The following is a 20,116-nucleotide window of genomic DNA, read 5'->3' on the forward strand; positions in this document are numbered from 1 at the left end:
TGAGATCGAGTGAGTGATAGAAAGTTTGATTTTACTTTGGTGTTCAACACCAAAATTGAAGAGCACTAAGCATTATTTTATTAAAGTTACTAAACCAATGTTTGTTGACTGTAGTGGGAATAATGGTGTTACTATACCACTCCGACATGATATCCGCATATCATGGCTATGATTTGCTCAAAAGCAAGTTAAGGAAGTTTTAATAATACAAGTAGTACCTCTGCTTTCGTACTCTTTTTGTTTTCCAGTTGTTTAAATAACTTGGTTACAATGAATCTTTTACTAAATTATCTGGGTCTACAATGAAGGGCTCAAGTATTATATGGGTGTGGTATTCTCTATTATAACCATTAGGATTGAAATATGGAATGGGTGTCTTGTACTAAGTATCGTATAATACAAATGGCCGGTCACGTGCAGATCGATATGGTTAAACGTAAGCCTTGTCCTTCTCTAATATGTTGTGATTTATAAAATAACAAAGGTAGTAAAAAGAATGAAATACTAGCTAGCTACAACTAGTGCTATAACATGTGATTTAAAATTGAACATGCTGCATTAATTAAACAACAAAGTTCAACCAAGTTTACTTTTATTATAAAAGATATAAAGACTAGAGAGAAATCATACCCAAGTCCAAAAATGGGGGATCATCAAGAGCATCAGGTGAGCTCGGCATCTCTATAATCTCCCTTAGCTGCTTATTGGGTTTAATGACTAAAACCAATCACACGAAACCATTTTGACGAAGAAAAACGGTGATGATCAATACTGAGCGCGCTAGCAAATGCTGTTAACATGAAAGAAATGGAAAGCGAATGTGAACGAGTTAATCTTATAATTCGTATAGTATTGGAAATTATTCAATAGCATAACCTCATAACAATGTATGAAGATCAACTAAATTACAAGTATGAAGCATGGCAAATTAAAAGAAATTTAAAAGCACCTGAAGCTTGGTACCAAAAGTTGTTATTTTGTCGAACAGTTGGTGTGCATTATATTTTACTCACCAACATTGAAATTTTGTGAGAATTGGAAAAGGATGAATAAATTGAGGTTGGTTTTAATGAATTGAGGCAAGAAGGAATTGCAAATTCAGTTGGAGTGAGTAAAAGGAATGATTTGATTTTCACCTAGGATCTGGGAGAATACAAAAAGATTAATGGTTGCATTTTTCACTTTTTTCATAATGTTACCTTTTTAGACTCAAACCCATTCTTGATTTCTTGAATGTGCTACACTAATACAGTAATACAAATACAACAGTGCCTTTTTGGTACAGCAAGCCACATGGTGTGGCCTGCTGTCAAGTCAGCAAAAATAATGAGAGTTACTGGTATTGTCAAGGTTACTTGTATTTTTCAGGTGTTACTTGTTTTTTTTTTTCCCAAGAGTTATTTGTATGGTTACTTATTTAGGGGTTACTTATAATTTTTTTTTCAAGAGTTATTTGTATGGATTACTTATTCAGGGTTACTTGTTTTTTTTTTTTTTTTTCAGGAGTTACTGATTACTTGTATTTTTTAGGGGTTACTTGTTTTTTTTTAAGGGGTTACTTGTATGGATTACTTATTCAGGGGTTACTTGTATGAGTTAATTCAAGAGTTATTTGTATGATTAATTATTCAAGGGTTACTTATATGAGTTACTAGCTTATTTAAGGGTTACTTGTATGCATGGGTTACTTGTATGAGTTACTTATTCAAGGTTACTTGTTCAAGGGTTGCTTGTACGTATGCCCTATACCAAACCAGTAACACCCTACAAGTAACCCCGACCAAAATTAGTAACACCCTAAAAGTAACCCCTGACCAAAACAAGTAACATCGTACAAGTAACTCTTGAAGAAAAAAAATTGTATTCTGGGTTACTTGTTTCAATTCTAGAATTACTTGTATTCTGGGGTTACTTGTATGGAACACTTGAATGGGTTGAGTAACCCCAGATCAAAATCTCGTACCAAACCAATAACACCCTACAAGTAACCCCGGACCAAAACTAGTAACACTTATACAAGTAACCCCATAATACAAGTAATACCTACAAGTAACCTCTGACCAAAACCAGTAACACCCATATAAGTAACCCCAGAATACAGGTAACACCTACAAGTAACCCCTGACAAAACCAGTAACACCCATACAAGTAACCCCTGACAAAACCAGTAACACCCATACAAGTAACCCCAGAAACAAGTAACACCTATAGTAACTCCATACAAGTAACCCCTGCCGCACCATGTGGCCAGCCGCATACAAATATTTGTGCAAATACAATACCGAAAGCTAAATAAAACATGATGGGTAAATCTATTTACTCCGTATTTTTTATCTATTAGTCCCTCCGTTTTAAATACTTGCTCCATTTCTCTTTGCGCGGAGTTTTAGGAGAAATTGGAGAAAGTAATAAAATATGGAGGTAGTTGGGGTTGGTGGAAAAATAAAAAAATGTAAAAGGGCAAAAGTAGTGGAGAGAATTGGAGGAGAGAGAATATATATGTTGGGTCCACCAAGTGAGAGAAATTAATTATAAATATGATAAAGTTTTCCAAATAAGGAAATGGAGCAATAATTTAAAAACGGCCAAAAAAGGAAAGTGGAGCAAGTATTTAAAAACGGAAGGAGTACGTATCATAAAACATAATTATTACTCCCTCCGTCCCCGAAAAAACGATCCATTTGGGTTGATTTCGCGGGTATTAATAAAGTTAAATAAAAGAAGTAAAAGTATATCGGAAAGATAAATTTAAAGGGGTTTATAAAAAAGTAGAGAGAGAAAGTAATAAAAGTACATGGAAAAACTAAATTTTATATGGGGAAGCTAATTTTGCACAAATATTGTTGCAAACTGGTGGATATTTTCATGCTAATGGGTCATTCTTTTTGGGACTAAAGTTAGGTCAAATGAATCGTTGTTTCGGGGACAGAGGGAGTATAAAATAATAGAATATACGTCATGTATCACTCGTTTTAAGCACTTAAACATGTGACGTCACTACTTACTATTGTGTTTTTTTATCCTATAAAATCATTGATTTGGAGAGGATGATTAATGCTAATTAGTTAAGTTCACATAAGTATGTGTACAAATTCTTAATTGGACTAGGTTCACACTAATTTATTTTGTACCACTAACATTAGAGAAACTATAGTTATTTAATTAATTAAAAAAAAGTCACTATAATAAAATAAAGGTCAATGTGTTTAAAATTAAAATCATTTTGGTAATATATAGGCTAAAAGAGGTAAACTTTTTTACTCAAAAATTTTATAAGGTCAATATAGATAATAAATGTCACTATGTTAAAATTAGGGTCATAACGCCATATTTCAAGTTCACAATAATATTAAACGTTATACAAGTTTTAATAAAGGTTAATATGTTAAAAATAAGATTATTATGTTGAAAATAAGGGTCACTATGTTCAATATAATTTCAATTGCGTATGTATAAACTTCGGGTCCACAATAATATTATTGTGGACCAGGTCCACGCAAGTCTTTTTGGTAACATTTTTTTTAGTTAACTACTTTTCAGTTAAGTTTACAAAAGATTGTGACATTTTTTTAAGTTAAGTTTACACATTGCTCACCAGTGTTATTAGTTTATTACTGACCAGTGTCATCAATCTACAAGGGAATGAATTGTGCAAATTATATTTGTGTTATCAACAAACAAAGTTGATTGTTCAACATTGTTCAAACAGACACCAGCGCCTGGTTGATGGTTTTATAATGGTAGAAAAGAAAGTTAAAGCTAATAAATAGAGATATTTCAACTATAATCATAAAACATAGCTTGCAAAAGTTTAAAATGAAGTTATGAAGTGGAAAATACATGGCTGGATCAAATAATAAAAGTCGAGCAGACACGATGTGCAAACCATAGAAATTATTTAGGATTTTCTGCTCAATCTATCATCGATATTAAATCAATCATCAAGCTATATCCAAAGCTACAAAATTCTTAGACAGCAATCATTTTCAGGTTGAGCAGGACAAATGCACCCAAGATTGTACACTTTGCACGAATGAGCAAACAAAAATAGTGAATAGGTTTGGATTTTTGGATGGCTAGCTAGCTTCTGTTATTTATTTGAATTAAATATGTACGAGTAGTACAATAGTGCCGGAGATGTATACTTCTTTGAAAGAAAACAGAAGAAAGGTTGCTCTTCTATTTATTTGAAGAAGAAAATGTACAGGTAGTACATTTGGATCCGAGATATATATATTCGGAATTTTGAATCCTATAAATCTGATTAGTCAATAAAACTGAAACAGAACTACATACAGGGCTATAACAGTTTGATCTTTCTTGTGATGCTGATGACTGTAATGAGATCACTAAAAGCAGCAGAATTAATAACAGCAGCAGAAGCAGTAGCAACAGCAGCATGTGTGACTATGACCAATACAGCGTGTTATCACCATGACAAGCCATCCTCAAGTCCCACTTTATGTTCTATACTAGCCTTATAATAATGGTAATATGTACACGATAGAAGATGCTCCAAACCTTCAGAAATGCTTTAGTTTGGGGCTTTAAGAAATGAGTCCGTAGGGGAACAATTCATTACATTTGGCGAAAGTACAAAACTCTGTAGCAGATCTATCTCTGCAATAGCACAGAGAAGATATGATGCAAGGCAGTAATTAAACTAGCTTGTTTAAATGTGCTAAGGTACTAAGTAACAGAGAGAAGATATGATTTAAGGCAATACAAACTGCTTAAAATGTGGAAGGATCATAAGATCATCCAAGATTCAGTAGTCATGCATGTTGCAGTACTAAATTTTCTACTCTTAAACATAAAGATAAGTTGGAAGCTTGTTAGCATATTCAAGAGTAAGTTGTAAGAGGGTGATTTTTTTAAAAAATTGTATTTGGTTTTTTAATCATAGAATATGTATCTGAGACGACTGAGAGTATAAGTTGTAAGAGGCCGAATTATACAAAAACGTCTATTTGTTTTTTAATCATACAATATATATTTGAGAGCAGAGTTGGTCTACATATCTTGGAACATGGATAATGGAAACTAGAGCATCTTGAGATACACCAAAGCAGCAGCAGATAGATCATGATCAAAAGGCAAAATCATAGTAGTAAGAGAAACATTATCTATTAAAAGTAAGATGCGTAACAAAAGAAGTCATTTCATTAAATAGGTAATGGGCATTATTCAGCTGTGTTGTACAGAGGGAATGAGAATCACAGAAAACAGAGAAACTACCATACTCCCTCCGTGTTTTTTTAAGTGATACATTTTGACCGGAACATAGTTTTAGGCAATTTAATTGACTTAAATAAAATAAGAGGGAAGTGGGGTAGTGAAGTATTAAAAAATTGTTAAAGAAAGATAGTGGGGTTAATAGTCTATTGAAAAGTAATGAATGTAAGAGGAAAGATATTATAAAAAAGTAATAGTGGGTTTGGGTGGAGACCATGACAGAAGAGAGATATAATATTTTAATGTATATTTTTGCCAAAAAAGAAAATATATCACTTAAAAAAACACGGCCGGAAATAGAAAGTATATCACTTAAAAAATCACGAAGGGAGTAATATAAATTGAATTTCAGGGATGTGTTGAATGAGGGGCCAGTCCTCTCCAGTTGATTGTTGGCATCTTTCTTTCAGGTGTTTGGGGAGTAGAAGAAACCTAAGAGAGGTGAGTTTGGACATCCATTTTGGCAGTTCTACCCGACCCCAAATAACAAGTCTTTGAAGGGAAGTCAAGTGTTGTATCCAATTGGGCATTTGTGAACCTAATGTCAATGAGTGGAGGGATTGACAAAAGGAATACTCTCTCTCTACTTCTTCTGACTCACTCAATTCATAGGAACCTTTAATTGTTAAATCCTCCAAGGCAGAGAGATGCTCTAATCCTCCACTTACTACACTCTTCAATTTGCGGCAACCTTTAATTTTCAAGTATTTCAGCGAAGACGAACAGCAACGGAATACCTCCTTAGCTTCTCCCAAACTCTCAACTTCCCTGTCTTCTTCTATGACAAGCGTTGCACCATCACGAAAAGGGTTCTTGGGCAGCAACTTCAGCCATGCCACATTGTCAATTTCAACCTCCCTTAATTTGGGACCAATTTCATAAGATGAGGCCCCTGAAATTGGTAAAATTTCCAATCTCTCATTGAAATAAGCTAATTTTAGGTGTTCCAATGCAGGACACTCTAGAATAACTATTAGGTCTGGGCAATGGCACACCTTTAATTTTTTCAATTGAGGAAACTTTATTTGTCCCAAATACTGCAGTTTTGGACAATCAACAAATGTTAAATGAACAAGATTAGGGAGATTGATTGCCAAGTAATCTTTCCTTGCCCATTGCGGCATTCTCACACCTTTATATCCCCATACTTCCAAACTCATGAGATTAGAATGTGGCTGCAACACTTCCATCAATGCTTCATCATACTCCTCCTTTTTATCATTCTCCCTTTTATCGAAAACATAATACTCATTACCAAAATCAAACACCAGTTCTTTGAGGTGTTCCTTATTCCCCAGGCAGCTTCCCTCCTTTCCACCAAGTATCATATAACCACTTGCACTTGTATTAATATATTCCATCTTCATATAAAGATGACCTTTTAGATTTTTAAGAGCTTTTAGATTTTCCAGCCCATCAAAAACCTCTTTCTTACTTGAACTTGTATCTCCCAACAAAAACCAATTAAGCGTGTGAAGACAACTCAGCTTACCCATCCCGCTTGGCATATACCTTAGCGCATAACAGAATTTTAAATCTAAGACCCTCAGCTTAACCAGCTTCGTCAAATCTATTGGCAACTCTTTCAAATTTCTACAGCAAAATAAGATTAAAGTCTGAAGATTACCTAGCTTTGTAATTGAACCTGGCAGAACTTCTAGACTTTCACTGTGTGTGAGGTTTAGATACCTCAAGTGTATCAAATCACCTATTGAGCCTGGCAAACTATTGCTCTTCAAGAAACTCAAATCCAATGCCCTTAAGTACTTCCAGTTCGCTACTAATGCAACCGGATCGACGTTATTGTAACTTACATACTCACTACATTGAAGAAGAGAACGTACCTGGGTTTTATTAAATGAATAGTTTGTATTTTCACTCTTTTTGATAGCAACATGACAAACTTTTTGGTCCACATCCCCATCCATGGTTTTCACTATGCAAATCTCCTTACCCATAACTTCTTGAGCAACATCATGCATTAAATCATGTATCTTACATGATCTAATATTTCCATATTCGTCTTTCTCCACGTCTTGGAAGAAACATCTTCGCAACAAAATCGAAAAATACTCCTCGGCAAGATCTTCAGGGCTTTGATGGTCATCTACCGCAATGTAGCCTTGTGCCATCCAAAGCCTAATCAATGTACCCTTCTCCATTACATGATCTTTAGGAAAAATTGCACAATAGCCGAAACAACTTTTTAATGGGGATTCAAGTTGATAGTAACTAAGCATCAGTGTAGGCATGATGCTATTTTGGCTTCCTTTAACTTTCGCTAATCCCATTTTCTGAATAGAAAGCCACTTTTGTTTGTCTTGGCCATAAAGAAGACTTCCCATCACTCTAATTGCAAGAGGGACATTCACACATTCCTCAACAATGTCTTGGCCAATTTTAACCAAGTCTTCGGGAAGACTTGAATGATGAGATCCAAATGCTACTCTTTTAAATAGACACCATGAATTTTCTTTCGACAAGCCTTGCAAATCGTGCCTTGCACCATCTCCTATGATTTCCGCAGTTCGATGTGAACGTGTTGTAACCACAATCCAACTTCCTTTCTGACCTCCAATCAAATATTGCTTCAATGTATGCCAGCGCTCATAATTTTCAGTCCATACATCATCCAAAACAAGCAAGTATTTTTTCCCAGCAAGTTGTTCTCGAAGTTGTCTTTGCAACGAATCCATGGTAGAGCCCTCATGACCCGTAGCTGAACCTAGAATCTTATTAAGAACCCCCCGCACATCCAACAACTCCTCATTCTCATCGGAGACACAAGTCCACAACCTCAAAGGAAATGCACTTGTGATTCTTGTATCGTTATACACGAGTTGGGCAAGAGCAGTTTTTTACAACCCTCCAATCCCCACAATAGAAAGGAAAGAGACGTTATGTTGAACATTAGAATCGAGCAGCACACCAACAATCTTCTCCAAATCAAGCTCTCTTCCGATGATATCAGCTTCATACACATAAGCACAGGTCTCAAGCCTTCGATTCTTGATAGGCTTAGGATCAATGCTCAAGCTGAACCGCTTATCATAAGCAATAGCATCCAACTTATTCTTGATCCTCTTAACCCCCTGAGTCATATTGTAAGCAGCACCAAACTTGGTGAAAAGAGAAAGCACACGAACCTTGATACCCTTGGAGAGTTGCTTCCGCTCAGCAAGAGTGACAAACTCATCGAAGAGATCATCAGCTTGATAAACAGCATCCTTGAGTTCTTCAATATAGAACCGTTCTTGTTCGGACAGCTCTTGCTTGGCCTCAGCATCCTTGAGCACAGCTTTGATTCTTAAGACAGTGCAACGGAGTTCATCGAGTTTGGATTTGCAACCAGCAATGGAGCAGATCTCATTGAGCTGAGAACACTGCAGCGCTGCAAACAAAGTTTGAGCAACAGACATGGCTGTTCCAATATCCATTTTTGGTTGCAGAAAAGAGACAGTGAAAATGAGAGTTTTTGAGAGGAAGAGAAAAGGATAGTTAGTGATAGTAAGTGAAAGTAAGTGATAATCAATACACAATTTCAAACTTGATGTCTTAATTCCGCATAATAAGGTTGTAAGTAGTACTCCCTCCGTTCCCTTTTGTTCTTTACGTTTCCATTTTAGATGTTCCTTTTTATTCTTTACATTTAGTATTTTTTCCTTTTATAGTCATAAATTTTAGACATAATTACCCTTGCTTTACAATATAAATACTCAAATATCCTTACTTTGTCATGTGCATTTGTACTTTTAGTTCTATTTTAATGGTTTTCTAATACTCATTATTACTTTCTCTCTTCTCTCTCTTCTTTTTCCTTCTTACATTCTTCACCCCACATGTACATTATTCTTTTCCAAAGTAAAATTGTACTTTCAATCATTGAATTATTCCACTATTCCTCTACTTTACACAATTTCTTAATAACCGCGCATGATTCCAAACGTCAAAAATAAAAGGGAACGGAGGGTAGTACTAAATTACTTGGTTCAATCTAGAAGGTTTAAAATATGATCCATTGTGTGCATGTGGGCTGGCTAGTAGAATTCAATGCAATGCCAAATTTTTAATATGAGTGACTGAGTGAGAATGGTGCTAGTGAGCACCGACCAACAAGCTAATAATGGACCAAATTAAATATTAAGTGGGAATGGTATTAGTGAGCACCCCAACATGACATCCGCATTTCATGGCAAGGTTTTACCAACTAATCTTGGTTTAAGGTTAAATAATGGAACATCTACTCTATTTTCAAGAGACTTGTGAATAATGAAATGTAACTTTGAAGCAACTAGTCTATTAAATAATCTTAATCTTTGTTATGACTATAGTAAGTAGGTATGGGTCAACTTCTCTTGGTTAGCCAGATATATTTATTATTGTTGTTCCGGTATGGTAGCGAGTTATCAACGGATAGGATCATGTGTAGGCATGGTGGAGCACGTGAATTGGTCTTTCCCATTAAGTTGCAATATAAAAAGTGAAAATAAGAATAAAGTAAACTTCTCTTCTCAAAAATTAAATAATACCCAGTATGTGATTAGTTAATCAGAAATCTTAACAGTTAAAAGTTTGAGAAATCATACCCAATTCAAAACATGGTGAAACAACTGCTGAGGATCATCATTTCATCAAGAGCATAAGAAAACCTTGGCAGTTGCATTGGCAACACCTTAATTAATCTCCTTCGTTAACTGGGTTTATTAACTAAAACAAGTAAACAACCCGTCAATCACATATAGCCATTTCAAGTGTCATTTTGTCGAACAGGTGGTGTGCATTATAGAACTCGGTGATATATATAAGACAATCAAGATAATTGGAAAAATGAATATTGGTATGAGTTATTCTTTTGTTGTAGGACTACTTAGTTGGGATTGGGTTAGAAGGATTTGTTTTCCTACCTGGAGCTGAAATGTAAGCTCCGTTTCAAATTCTAACTTTTTTTTTTTTTTCTTAGAAAATTTCTACTTTTTAATTTTCTTAAGAAATGTTAATCTGAGATTAACTAGGACACCCTCTTTTTTTTTTTTTTTTTTTTTTTTAACATTAATATTTTTTTGAAAAAAATTGAAACTAAATTTTAAAAATGTTCACACTAATTCAAAAATACCCATTTACTAATCTATCAATGACTATTACTAAAATTACAACCGCTGATATCATCTCTCTTCGAAATTGTATACGTGTTGCTTTCTAATGAATTTTTTTTCTTGCCTAAAAGCATTGATGATTGTAGTATTAAAGTGCCACATCGGATATTATACATACGGGTCAAGAGTCAAAGTATTCACTCCTGTTTATTTGACAATTAATTAAATTTAATTATTTTGGGTAAAATAAATTAAATTAGCCTATTCTAATTCTTTGAATTAATTTGTTTATTAAATAGTGAAAACCTACTAAAATGGGTTTAGCTATTGTAAATGAGTCATGATTATCAAATCTAAAGCCCAAATACATATCAATCCCTAACTCACCTTAAGGTGTCTCACTTTATAAATGAAGAAGATGAAAACCTAAAGGAAACAAGGAGAATCAAAATATAGAAAAGGTCTCTCAAACACTCTAAACCTCTCATCAAATACTCTAAACCTTTCTAAACCTGGAAGAAGAACAACAAGCATTTGACGTGTTGTTATTCTATAGAAGATCACCCGTGGAAAAGATCAAGCCTCGATGACTCTCAACACGCAGGAAAGAAGGACTTCAAATCATCAAGAACACCTTATAATCTCTACATCAAATAGTCATTGATCGAAAGCAAGCCTTGTCGGCCCTCATTCAATAATTCAAGTAAAATATCTACATTAATAATTAAGTCAAAGTTTTGCATCAAATCTTCGATCGAGATCAAGCTTCAACGGCCCATGTTCAAGAATCAAGTCAATTTGGATTACATCAAAGCTAAGTCAAAGTGGAGATCGAATGAGAGAATCAAAATTAGAGATTGTATCCAAAATTATGAAATTAATAAGTTTAATACTTTATTGCATTTGTTTTAAATCTATATTTTGCAGATTTAAAATTTGTGATTACAATGATGTCATTTTTTTTGTGATATTTCGTAAGAGGCTGAATACAAGTACACTTCATCAATTCTATTTTCAATTACTGTATATTTTCAATCAAAATTGTTATTGCATTAGCTCTAAGTTTCTTTAAAAAAAAAAAAAAAAAGGAAAATTGGCAAATAACACCTTCTATAATCTTTTTTTTTTTTGTGAAAAAACAGCTTATAATTTTATATTTTTTTATTATAACAAACCTAAAAGCAGATTTTTTTTTTTTTTTTTTTTTTTTTTTTTTTGGGTGACAAAACACCTTCCCCGGTTTCCAGACCATAGACTTTGGTTTACCGGTATTAACTCGTCACGTGAGGGTCACACTAAAACGCACAAAAGTTACTCTGACATATGCGAGTTATTTATGGTTCATTGATAAATTTGACAAAAGTGACACTAAATTTGACAAAAGTTAACCCGATGTATAGTAAATTAATTCATGCAATCACATGAGTGTGAGAAAAAACATAACTGGCATATTTAGGAAGGTTCTGCTCAAAAGCAAGCTAAGGAATTTTGATCGTAGCATGATACAACAATATAAACATTTCAAGTCTCTTTTGGGAAAACAACAATCTGTCTTCAAGAAACTTGGCAACACTTAATTTCACAATTATGTACAAAGCAAGAAAGAAGGAAACATTAGAAAGAAAAATATACTTAGCTGTCATAAGCTCCCTAATAGCCAACATCAGTAACGCAATGAATGGAGACAAGGCTCTCCAAGAAGCTGCCTCCAACCCCCAAAACATCTGGACTGCCATGAACTATGATATCCTTGAAAGTCGTTTTTCCAAATTAAACATATTCCTCAGCAGTGGTCTCCTCGTGTATCACCAGCACCATTTGTTCCCTAACAACATATAGCCCTAATCACTGATTCATAACCAAGTATCAAGAATTTAGTCCAAGACTCCTCGACACCATATTCCTTATATCCAGGCAACATTTACACACCCATTGCCAGGAACTTTGAAGGAAATCCACAAAAGTACCTTCCAAGCAATACAAGACAATCAGACACCAGCATCTTCCAAACAAAATCAAGCACTAACTTCTCTCCATCAACCAAACAAAGGTGTGGCACTTTGAGAGACTTATCTTTCTTAACTAGAATCACAACATCAATGTGCTAGCTGTATTTCAAGTGATGCAGCAACTGCATATCACCAGACTCTTCAATCTTTTCCTCTGTCTAAGGAACAAAGCAAGGATACTCCATCCATATAAGTTTATTTTGTTTCTTTCATTGTGAAAGTTAAAATAAAAAAGCACATTATGCAATAAATGGCCTTAGCTTAGCACTTAGCAGTACAGAGTACATAGGCATACATTGGAAGATATTTGTGAGATTTAGGAAATAAGAAATCTTAGCAACAATACACTTGAGCTATCCCCACCTTAAAAAAAATCACCAGCATTATGGATCGTAGAAAGTAGCTTAGAAATAAATCACATACGAGGGCCTAGAAAACCAAGTTTACAAACATGAGGGCTAGCTAACAGCCAAATAACATGCAGCCATTTGATTACCAGAAACACCAAAACAATGCAAGAGCAATACAGCATAAGCAAAAAAAAATATGTTCTATACAAACTTCTCCATGACGAAGTAGTTACTTACTAACTTAGCTTTCTTCCAAAGCTTCAATATTCTAAACGAGGCGAGACAAGGCTCTCCATGAAGATCCCTCCAACACATAATCCATCCGGGATGCCATGATCATACTGAGAACTCTCAGCTCTCTTCCAAGTACGTACAATTTCTAACAGAGTACACATTAATAAACATGTCAGTACAATCAGGTTCATGATCATTATCAGTGTCATATTACGATAGCATAACAATCTTATAATCATCAGTAACTGAATCATACCCAAGTCCATACATGGTAAAACGAGCATAAGGATCAATAGCATACCGCGAACTCAGCAACTCCTTCATCTTTCTTGTTGTCGGGCTTACCAACAACATCTTGCTTTCCTCGTCACAAACAAAGACTAAACCATCACAAGAACAAACATTATTAACAAGGGTGGAACCAAAACGATGATCATCAAAACAGAGCTTGGTAGCAAAAGTGGTAATTTCGTCGAACAGGTGGTGGGCATTATTCAATTGGGTTAAATACAGGGAATGGGATTCCTCAGAAACAAGGATTGATCATGGTTAGGAAGATGTTTTGTCAGATAAAGGTGGGTTTTGATGAAGTGGAATTGGGTTAGAAGCAGTGCTGTCAAATTTCAAACCGAAACCGTTTAACTGCCCGAAACCGACCGACCCAAATGAGAAACGAACCAATTAAAAACCGAATTTTTTGAAACCGAAAACCGACCCGAACCGTATTTTAGTAAACCCGAAACCGAATCGACCCGAGTAATGGTAAACCGTTTAAGAACCGAACCCGTTAACAAACCGAACCGAATATAAACCGAACTGAATGAAAACCGAACCGAAAAAGAACCGAACCGTATGTAAACCGAAACCGGTTCCAACCCGAAACCGTTTAAACTGGCAAAAAAACCACTTACACCGAACCGTTAGCAAACTGCTACCCGTTTGCACCGAACCATTTAAAAACCGAACTGATTGTAAACCGAACTGGTTATAAACCGAACCGTTTATGAACCAAACTGCAAATTTCCATTTCACAAGAAGTCAAGAACTCATCAAATCATGATTATGATTGGCGTAGTATATATATAAATGATTAAATAAAAAGCATATAATAACCTAATTGTATAACAATAATACATTAATACACTAACTCTTATAATCTACTTCGTAATAATTAGTAAAATCAGTATGACTAAACTTGAAACAGAACATAATATGTATTTATAAAATCAATGAGAATTTGTTTATAATATGTTGCATAAATATGAAATGATTCGCGACTTGCCGACTTTATATAAAATTTGTGAACGCAAAAGGTTAGCAAGTACTATCAAATTTCAAACCAAAGCCATTTAACTGCCCGAATCCAAACAACTCGATAAACAATTTATTTTTTGAAACCGAAAACCGACCCGAACCGTAATTTAGTAAACTGAACCGATATGAATAACGTTAAAGTGGTTAAACCATCGAAAAACCGAACCAATTATAAATTGAACCAAAAAAAAAAACCCGAACCAGTTAAAAACTTAACCGAAAAAGATCCGAACCAGTTATAAATTGAACCAAAAAAGAACCGAACTGTTTCTAATTAACCTGAAACCGTTTCCAACCCGAAACTGTTTGAACCGGGATAAAAACCGTTTACACCGCACCGTTAACAAACCGCAACCCGCCTGCACCGAACCGTTTACTACCCGGACTGTTTACAAACCGAACCGAATTAAAACCGCTTAAGAATAAACCGAAACCGAATCGAACCGATAACTATTTAAACTGAACCAAAACCGACCCGCAAGACAATTAAACCGATTCCAAACCGACCCGATTAACTATCGAACCGATTTCAAACCGAACCGAAACCGAACTGTCAAATCGTTTTGACAGTGCTAGTTAGAAGAGATTTCCATGGTTTTGAAACACACCGAAATCGGCCAATAGATTTTGCAGGTAGTTGTGAAAGTATGTCAAATAAGATTTCTTCTTGATGGATCATCTTTGTGATTTGTGAAAACTGGTGGTAATCTCCCAAGTTCGATACGAATTGTTTAGAATTTTAGATGAATGAATGAATCAAATCAATAAATAGTTTAATTTGAAGTGCTAGTACAAATAGTTTTGGTGGATTATTGTTTTCATTTGAATGAAGAAAATAATCTTACTTCGTAGACCGTGGTTGTTTACTCTAATTGTGAGCTCCATGAGGTCTGTTCATAATTTAGACCTGGCAAATGGGTCATCGGGTCGAGTTACTTTCAGGTCAGGTCAAATAATTTTCGGGTCGGGTATGGGTCGAGTCAGGTCAACTCGGGTTTTGATTATGCCTCATGTCATGTTTCAGGTCGGCTCAATTTTGGATTAAATACGTTCGGGTCAAGTCAAAATCTGGTCGGGTAAAGTTCGGGTTGTTTCATTTGTGGATAGAGCTCAAATCAATAATTTTATACAGAGTATATATTTATTGTTACTATCAATTCAATTTATGAGCTTAGCTACGGTTGTATATGAACAATTTGAGTCATTTTTGGCATAAGACATTTTTAATTCAATTATAAGGTAATTTTAGTTCAAAACATTTCGAAATTGGTTCTTTTCGGGTCAATTCGGGTATCTAGTCTATTTGGGACAATTTGGGGTCGGTTCAGTTCAGGTGTCAAGTCAACGTCGGAATCGGGTCAACTCTATTTTCGAATTGGGTATGGGTCAGGTCGGGTCGATTTCGGGTTTTGGGTCATTTTCGAGTCAATGTTTTTAAGTCAATTTGGGGTCATCTCATCTGGTCAGGATTGCCAGACCTAGTTCAGAGTGTGGTGTAGACTCTGGACTGCACCAAACCGAAATCATTATGCAGTTTGATATAATAGGTGGTTTTAATTTTGTGGTGCGATTTGGAACTTTGACCAAATTGGATTGCAATTTTGGTGCGGATTTCGAAATTCTTTAAACATGACCAAACCACATTACAAACCATAATTTACTATATTTTGTACTTCCTCCGTTCTATTAATATTACAACAATGGACTTTTTGCACTATTCATCACTCTTGTTTGACCATATAATATAATTTATACGTTAAGCAAAATATAGTCATGTGGGATCTTGTTGGTTTCGTCTCAAAAAATACTTTCAAGATATCAACTTTTTATAATTTTTACTCTTACACAATTATAGATATTTAGCATTTAAAATGTGCTTAGGGATGCGTAATTTCCTCCTTGTTGCAATATTAATAGAATGGAGAAAGTATATTGCAAACCGCTAAAAGGCATGACAGTTGATTCAAGACTCTATCCAAACCCTGTTGGACCCTACCTTAAAATACATGTATGGGTCTTGTTTTTACAAACCCTGTGGGGTCGTGTAGGGTATGGGATTATGAATGTTTGAAATACGACCAAACAACATTGCAAATAGAGGTGGCATGGGTTGTGCCGGCACGAAACTGGCACGGCCCAACGCTGCATGGTGGCCCACTTGTGGGCCGGGCCGTGAACAAAAATTTTCAAAACAGGCACGGCATGAGCACGGTGGGTGGCACGATCACTCGGCCCGTAGCATAGCCTGCCGGCGCGGTCACCAGAACGGCACGTGCCACGGCCCAGCACGGCACACAGCCCGCCAGGCATGGCCCGACTCATGCAAAGTAGCCGTTAGAGGGAAGTAGCCTTTTTTGTGTTATTGGCACGGCATGGTGAAGGAATTGTGTCTTCGATAAGTGCAATTACTAGATATATCAAGGATCACTATTATGGAGATAATAAGTTCATTCTATTGGGGCGTCATCATCTGTTGCTAGACTATGAGAGATGATCTTTGGGCTAGTCAAATAGCCCAAAGCCCTTTAGAGTGGATCCTATGTTGGTCACACACAAGGGTATTGGGTTAAAGCAAGTTAGAGGCCCATTTATGGGCCTCATGAGCAATCAATTAGTCATAAGCTTGAGTGGGCTAGGTATAGTTTGAGTAGGAATAGAAGTGGGCTTGGAATTGGACTTGGGCTATTATTTAGAGATGTGATCTATAAATAATAGCCTTGCCTAGGGTTGGAGACAAGTCACAATTAACATTACAGTGAATTGTGAAACAAGCAACCACCATCCAAAGACCCTCTTCCTCCCTCTCTCACACGCCACCTCTCTCTCACCTCCCCTCACGGCCGGCCACCCTAGTGGCCCTCGTGGTGTTGCACGGTGTTCCTTGCCTAGTTGATTGTTCTTCCATCTCCGTAGAAGATCGATAGAAGTGTTCTCTCGAGACTAACTAGCATTAGTGGAGGCTTTAATCCGTGCCCGTGGACTGAATAGAGGAATCACGTTTGAGGTTCTTTATCTCCCCATTGTTCTTGCTCGATCATCGTGGAATCACGCTTCAAAGGTATAATTCTTACTTCTTTATGTGTTATGCATGAGATCCTTGGTTTGGTGCTATATGAATATGATTCATGTTAATTCCGCATTTAGTACCTATAATCTCCTACAGTGGTATCAGTTAGCCTCTTGCATCTACATATATTGAGTAATAATTCTTTGATAATCCACAATTTTAATTCAATTAGGAGGGAGAATATTTAATTATGAGTCAATTGTTATATTAAATGTGATTTAACAATATAGAATCATTAAAGGTGTTTAATTTGCTCCATATTAACCATAATTTAGATCCGAATTTGCCCTAATAAAATCGAAAAATTCGAACCCCTAGAACCCTAATTTCGAAATTTTCGAAATTTGAACCCTAATTTGTGAAATTTGTGTTTAAATTTTGATTTAATTCGATGGTAATATGTTTAAGGAATTTAATCTATTTTGATTACATGCTAAAATTATGAATTTTTCATGGTCAAATTATTTAATTTAAGTGTTAAATTAAATTGGGGATTAATTTCATCAAGAACCCTAATTTCAAAATTGAATATGATTTAATTTTGGAATTAATTGGACCACATAAAATTTTAATTAATTTTAACAAAAGTTGTTTTGATTAATTAAATAAATTTAAATAAAAAAAAAAAGGGAAAAACAGCAGCAGCACCGCGGCTGGGTGGCGCTGCCACGGTGGTGCCGCTGCTGGTGGTCCAGGAGGGAGGGGCGGGGCTGGGTCAGCAGCAAGGAGCAGCGCAGCAGTGCCGCAGCCTTGCGTGTGCTGCTGCTGCTCCTGTTCCTGCGCTACTGCAGGGGCAGCAGCCACCGTGGCCGGCTCCGGCTGGCCACACCACGGTGGCTGACGGTTCTTTAAAAAAAAAAAAAAAAAAAATTTATTATTTTATTTTAGATAAAATCAGATTTCAAAATTTTAAAAGAAAAGTTTAAATTTTGAAAAGGATAATTAACAAAGTAAAGTTGTTATTTTTGTTAAGTTTGGATAATTATGGAGCAAAAGATTCTATAAGGATAATAATTGATTAAATAATCTCACAATTATTTATGGATAATAATTGACTTAAAATATGTGATTGGCAAGTAATTATGATAGAATTCCTAAATTAGTTAGGATAATCATGGAAAATAAATATGATTTATATTCCATAATTTCAAATAAGATTTGATTCTATCTCATACCTAAATTAAAATATATGATATTTTATAATTGGTGATGATTAATATATGATATTTTCTAATTACGGTAATTAATTAAAATATGAGATATTTATAGCCATGCACCTTTATTATGAACATTCGATGTTGTAGTTTAGGAAAGCATGATGAGTGATTTATTATATGGCACTTTATAATATATGATATTGTTTATTGCTATATATATAGACTAGTATGGCCCATAGATTCTAAAATACGATCTGCGCATCGTGAAGTATTTTTGTAATCTAAATACGGTCTGCGTACCGTTGAGTATTTTTGTAATTTATTTTATTTTATTTAAGTAGTGGTAGAATAGAATAAAATTACAGGTTGCAGTTGATCCAAAAGCCAATGAAGTAAAGGCCCAATGGAGCAAGATGGATGAGATCCATGAAGGTTCAAGTGGGAGCATTTTACTTTATTAGTTTTCTTAGGATTAAGGGGCCATACTATGTCATGTTTTATTGCATTAGTAGATTATGCATGTTTAGGTTTATTTATGTTGCTTGATGATGCGTTAGAGTTCACTATAAAATCACAACATAATAAATCTAGATCCCAGAAATATTGATGCAGCTTTTCCAATTAAAAACCCGATGAAAACCTTGATCGTTTGTGATGGGTCGGCCTCAGCAGAGCGTCATAATATATCTTGGGGAAGTGGGGGTAGATCACGTTCTACACTTTTAATTGGTTATATTCAACAGGGTTACCTAAAGACTCAGTTTAGAACCTTGAAGCTAAGGGTAATAATTAAACATGTGATGATTAATTATTCAACCAAGAGTTACAAGAGTTGTAATCAGTAAAGAGTTTACTCACCTTGAAAATGTAATGGTTGATGGCAGGGCCTCAGTCCGGTTAATTATTGCACAAATAAAGGATCTTGGAATCATTTTATTCAATAGGGATCAATTAATATTGAATAAATGCTTTAAAGTCACCAATAACTAAAATTATGGTACTTTAAATTTATTAAACATAATTATTGAATTTTGCCTCGTTTTTGTTTTGTTTGTAGATGAATAACTTATATGACAACGCAGAACTGCCAATGAAACTCAATCTAAGGCTTAATCTCAGAAACTACAGGCAATGGGAGGGCGAATTGAGAAGTGTTCTCACAAGCTTTAAGCTTGATGCTCGTCTGTATGTTCCCGTTGAGAACAAGTGTGCTCCTGGTCAGGATCCTGCATTGCATGCAAAACTGGTTTTGGATGCAATAAAGGTCAAGAACCTTATACTGGATTCTATACCAAACTGTTGGTATAATAAATTCAGAAGGTATGAAGTGACCAACTTATATCAATGTCTTCGTGCTATCTGCAGAGGTGGCATGGGGGCATTGGGGAGCGGAGGATCAAACGATCCACATGTTAGAGAGATCGTTAACTCGATCCCTCAGATTTACTATTCCTGGGCTGACAGTTTGAGGTATGAGACATACCGGATTCATAGTAACATTATGGCAAAGAAACTCTTGCCTGGTCAGTCAGTGAGGAAGCATGTCACAGAATTGGTTGATATGATCAACCAAATGGATGTTCTCGGGAAACCGATTGATGATGACTATGCACGTGACATTATCTTGTTCTCGCTCCATGCTGGTTTTGACATTGTG

At 35.4% G+C, this 20,116-nt stretch overlaps 1 protein-coding gene and 1 pseudogene across 1 annotated transcript; both read right to left on the reverse strand.

The window, feature by feature from the left end:
- Nucleotides 1-4,300: 4,300 nt before the first annotated feature.
- Nucleotides 4,301-7,931, reverse strand: LOC145593998 (putative disease resistance protein RGA1). The gene is made up of 2 exons (XM_081650346.1): nt 5,837-7,931; nt 4,301-4,407 (listed from the first exon to the last, which is right to left on the reverse strand). The coding sequence occupies exons 1-2, from the start codon at nt 7,929-7,931 to the stop codon at nt 4,301-4,303; spliced, it is 2,202 nt and encodes a 733-aa protein (XP_081506472.1).
- A 5,016-nt stretch (nt 7,932-12,947) lies between these two features.
- On the reverse strand, nt 12,948-14,914 carry LOC145593999 (F-box/kelch-repeat protein At3g06240-like; annotated as a pseudogene).
- Between the last annotated feature and the right edge of the window lie 5,202 nt (nt 14,915-20,116).

The sequence above is a fragment of the Chenopodium album genome, chromosome 19 (assembly GCF_948465745.1).
Source record: "Chenopodium album chromosome 19, dcCheAlbu1.1, whole genome shotgun sequence".
NCBI classification, from domain to species: Eukaryota; Viridiplantae; Streptophyta; class Magnoliopsida; order Caryophyllales; family Amaranthaceae; genus Chenopodium; species Chenopodium album.